Genomic DNA, 4,221 nt, shown 5'->3' on the forward strand with positions numbered 1-4,221 from the left:
ATGACGGCCCGCCTGGAGCCTCCCCAGCGGCGTCCTGGAGTCGGGATAGGAGTAGTGGTAATTAGCAGCCAGCATCCTCGTTGTGTCCTCCTGGGCAAGAGGAAAGGGTCAGTTGGAGCCGGCAGTTTTCAACTTCCTGGAGGCCATTTGGAGTTCGGGTGAGCAGCTACAGGGGTCACCCAGGGAAAGCCCAACGTGCAGGCGAAGGATGAACTCTTTGCGTTCGTCCGTGCGTCTTTGCGTGCACGCTGACGCTGCGTCTTCTCGCGCGTTCCTCTTCTCGCCCCCTCTGGCTGATAAACCCCGCCCACCCCAGGTCCACGCTGGGAGCGGGGCACTGAGCTAGGGAGGCTGGGGAAGGAGCTGGCTTAAGTGTTGAGTCCCGCTAGCACAGTCCTCTTCTTCTGGCGTCACGGTTGCGAGCTGGTGTGTGTGGTGCGTTTTTCTAGTTCTTGCGCGTAAGGGACGGAAAGTGGGTCTTTTTTTTTTTTTAAAGATTTTATTTATTTATTTGAGAGAGAGAATGAGATAGAGAGAGAGAGCATGAGACAGGAGAGGGTCAGAGGGAGAAGCAGACTCCCTGCCGACCAGGGAGCCCGATGCGGGACTCGATCCTGGGACTCCAGGATCATGACCTGAGCTGAAGGCAGTCGCTTAACCAACTGAGCCACCCAGGCGCCCGGAAAGTGGGTTTTTATAACCCTCGAGCAGTCCAGTTTTGCCAGTGAAGGTATTTGCATGGTTTGGCTGTGCTTTAAACTTCCACGCATAGACGATCTCTTTCCTGCCCGAGCAGGTTTACTTGCACCCTGACCAAGCAGATGGGCTAGTCGAACTCTCTGGGCCTCAGTGTCTTCATCCTTCCAGTGGGGAAGTTGGAACAAAGCACTTTTTAATGTCCCTCTCTGCTTTGGCATTCTGTGGTTTGATAATGGATCAGACCAACAAAAGGAAGTCGGGTAGTTAAGGGTCAGGTCTACCCAAGGGTGCAGAAAGCCGGGGATTGTGCTGAAAGGTGGGTTCTGAAGGGAGAATACGGTTAAAGTCAACAGCAGATAAACAGCATCTAAAGCGTTCAGAGCCAGGACTTGTTTTTCCATTAGTGTAAAAGTTCCAGACATGCATAAAAGAGAAAATAATTGGTGAATCCTCATATACCTGTTACTAAGCTTGTTCTTCTTTCATCTTTATTGCTCACTCGCAACAGACACACATTGTTTTCTAGACTCGTCTAAAGGAAAACTCAGACATTTATTATACCACCCCTAAATAATTCAGTATGTATCTGTAATAGGCTTTTCAAGAGTAAACACGTTTTCCCACCTTAACAAAATACCATTTTCACACCTCAAGGTAATTCTTTAATAACCTGTGATACCCAGTCTGTACCGTTTTCCCCAATTGTCTTGAAAATGTCTTTTTATTGTTTCATACCAATCGAGATCAAAGGAGGAGTACATATTACATGTACTTTGGGATTGATAAATTTTTTTAAGTCTCCAAATCCAACAGTAATCCACCCCCCCCCTTTCCCTTTCTTTCCATGCTATGTTGAAGAATTTGGGTCATTTGGAGAATTTCATACATTCTGACTATATTCTTCTAATCCACCTATTTGTTATAAAGTGCTAGTTAGAAGTAGAGGTTTGATCCTAGTTCCCTTTAACCAGACTTTGTCTTTTATGAAACATGGAATTCTTATCTCGTAGCACATGGAATTTTTTAAATGGTCTTCAGGATTTTAAAAAGCATCAATAAGTTTATCATTTTTAGATAATTAAGATAAGCCATCAGTTAATAACTAATAAAATTTCAGGCACACTATATTGTACTTGGTCAATTGTTAATAGGCATTAGGTCGCAAACTAAGCACTAGTTAGAATGTATAATTACTGGAACAATGGCTAAAGATAGCTTAATAATAATAACACAATAAAGTATTGGAATCTTTACTCAGATATCCAATGATGATAGCCAGAATTGAACTTTAATGAGCTTTTTACTAAGTGCTAGATATTATGCTAAGCTCTTCACATGTATGCTTTCACTTATCTTTATATGACTGGTACACTGACTGGGCTAAGTTTGATGGGAAACAGATAGGAAATGGCTTTATTTTCTCCTTCCATTGTCTTTAAACATGATTTGTCTTTCCCTTCTCTGCTGCTCCAAGACATTTCCTGCAAATTCTATTGTTTTCCTGTCACTTGATTATAAAATAAATCACACTTCGGTCATTGTGATCCACTTCCAAGCATTTGTCTCTCCCCTGTAGTGGGGAAAAGGAGAGAAGAGGGGGCCCTCCTCTTCTCACTGATTCTGGTTTCCTTCCTTCTCCAGGATGCTGGGGAGGAAGGGAGGGGGCCAGACTTTTTACATTACTAGTGCTGCTGTGATCCCCCCATGGGTACGCTCTGGATGCAGTATTCACAGGTGTGCTCTCTTTCTCAGCGTATATTCGTTGGTTGTTTGGAAGTCCTATAAGGATGTCTATACTGCACAGTTTTCTGACATAGGTGACCGATTTAGCTTTTGCTTAGCACACTATCTTGCATTTTCTTTATGCTGCGGTCCCCAGTTGTCTCTTGTAGCATCTGTTGGGCCCAGAGGAAATTCACAATCGAAAATAATGCCTTCACTGTCACTTCACTGTCACCCTTTTCTCTTGCTCATTCATCATGGGCTTCTCTAGCCAGTCTCCTGCTTTCCAGATTCTCAAGGTGGGAATAAGCCTCAGTCTCTGTCTTCACATGCATCCCTAAACATCAAGGGACACATTTTAGACTTACCGAAGAGCTCTTACCTTTCTACCACCCCTACTCTGATGCACAGCCTGAGTTTCCGCAGCTCCATGTGTCTTTAGCAGGGGAGTAACACACCAGTTTCTCCTTGGAAGTCACACCCAATCTCTGTGACCAGTTTTCTTGGAGCACCTCTCACTTGGCTTTGGGGCAGAGTTGTCCCCTCATCAGGAGGAAGGGAAACATTGCTACTATGCTTGAAAATTCATAACTTTGGGGCCCCTGGGCGGCTCAGTCGTTAAGCGTCTGCCTTCGGCTCATGTCATGATCCCAGGGTCCTGGGATCGAGCCTCACATCGGGCTCCCTGCTCAGTGGGAAGCCTGCTTCTCCCTCTCCCACTCCCCCTGCTTGTGTTCCTTCTCTCGCTGTGTCTCTCTCTTTCAAACAAATAAAATATTAAAAAAAAAAAAAGAAAATTCATAACTTCCCTCCCTCCCAAAAATCTCTCTTTCTTATTATGTAGACTGGGTGGGGTGAAGGTCAAAAGACTACTCTGGCCTTTGGAAACTTTTGAGTTTAGATGGCATCTGTTTGGTCTTTTGCCATACTCTTTAGAACTTAGAGGTGTTTATTGCCTATTGTCCTCAATTTTGAGGCTTAATCAAAAATTCTGAGACTGCAGGAAAAGACATCATCCACTTCTTCATACACCTACAACAACCCAGTGAGAGAGTGGCATTATCTCTTTATTTGTCCAAGATAGAAAGTAATGGACTTTGAAATCAAACCTAGGTCTAGCTAACTCCAAAGCCTGTACTCTTTTTTTTCTTTCTTAAAGATTTTATTTATTTTTTCAGAGAGACAGAGACAGAGCACTAGAAATTCCTAGCTAAGAATTTCCATGGCAAAAAAGTAAATTACATAAACAGAATTGAATACAGTGGTATGCTTCTGTTTTCCAGTGAAACGTGGGAAGAATGTGCTCAAAGGGAAACCTGGGAAGAAGCAGCTCTTCACCTGAAAAATGTTCGCTTTGCCTCAGTTGTGAATTCCTTTGTTGAGAAAGAAAATTACCATTATGTGACCATACTAATGAAAGGAGAGGTAGATATGACTCATGACCCGGAACCCAAGAACACAGAGCCTGAAAAAAATGAAAGTAAGAGAATTATAATACACTCATACATCTTCTGAGAGAAGCATATCATCTGAGTATTACAGTATGTTGCCATGGGAAGAGACTTAGAGTCTCTTCGTACAGAAATGTAAATATACTTAAATCCTGAAACCATAAGGACACAGCAGGAAAGAGAACTGGCTCCCGAGCCATACTATTTGACTTGCATCCCGGTTTTTCCACTTAGAGGTTTGCAGCCTTGGGCAAGTTATTTAAAGTCTCTGGGCCTCTTTTTTCCTCTATGATAAGAGTACCACCTCAGATGGGTTGTTGTAAGGATAAAATGAGTTAATACGCATAAA

The 4,221-nt window shown here is 43.3% G+C and overlaps 1 protein-coding gene across 1 annotated transcript; it reads left to right on the forward strand.

Annotated features, from left to right (window-relative positions):
- Positions 1-3,936, forward strand: NUDT15 (nudix hydrolase 15). Its single transcript, XM_021689444.2, has 2 exons — positions 1-158; positions 3,705-3,936. Exons 1-2 carry the CDS (start codon positions 1-3, stop codon positions 3,934-3,936), a joined length of 390 nt encoding a protein of 129 aa, XP_021545119.2.
- Positions 3,937-4,221: the final 285 nt, after the last annotated feature.

This window comes from Neomonachus schauinslandi, chromosome 3, assembly GCF_002201575.2.
Source record: "Neomonachus schauinslandi chromosome 3, ASM220157v2, whole genome shotgun sequence".
NCBI lineage: Eukaryota > Metazoa > Chordata > Mammalia > Carnivora > Phocidae > Neomonachus > Neomonachus schauinslandi.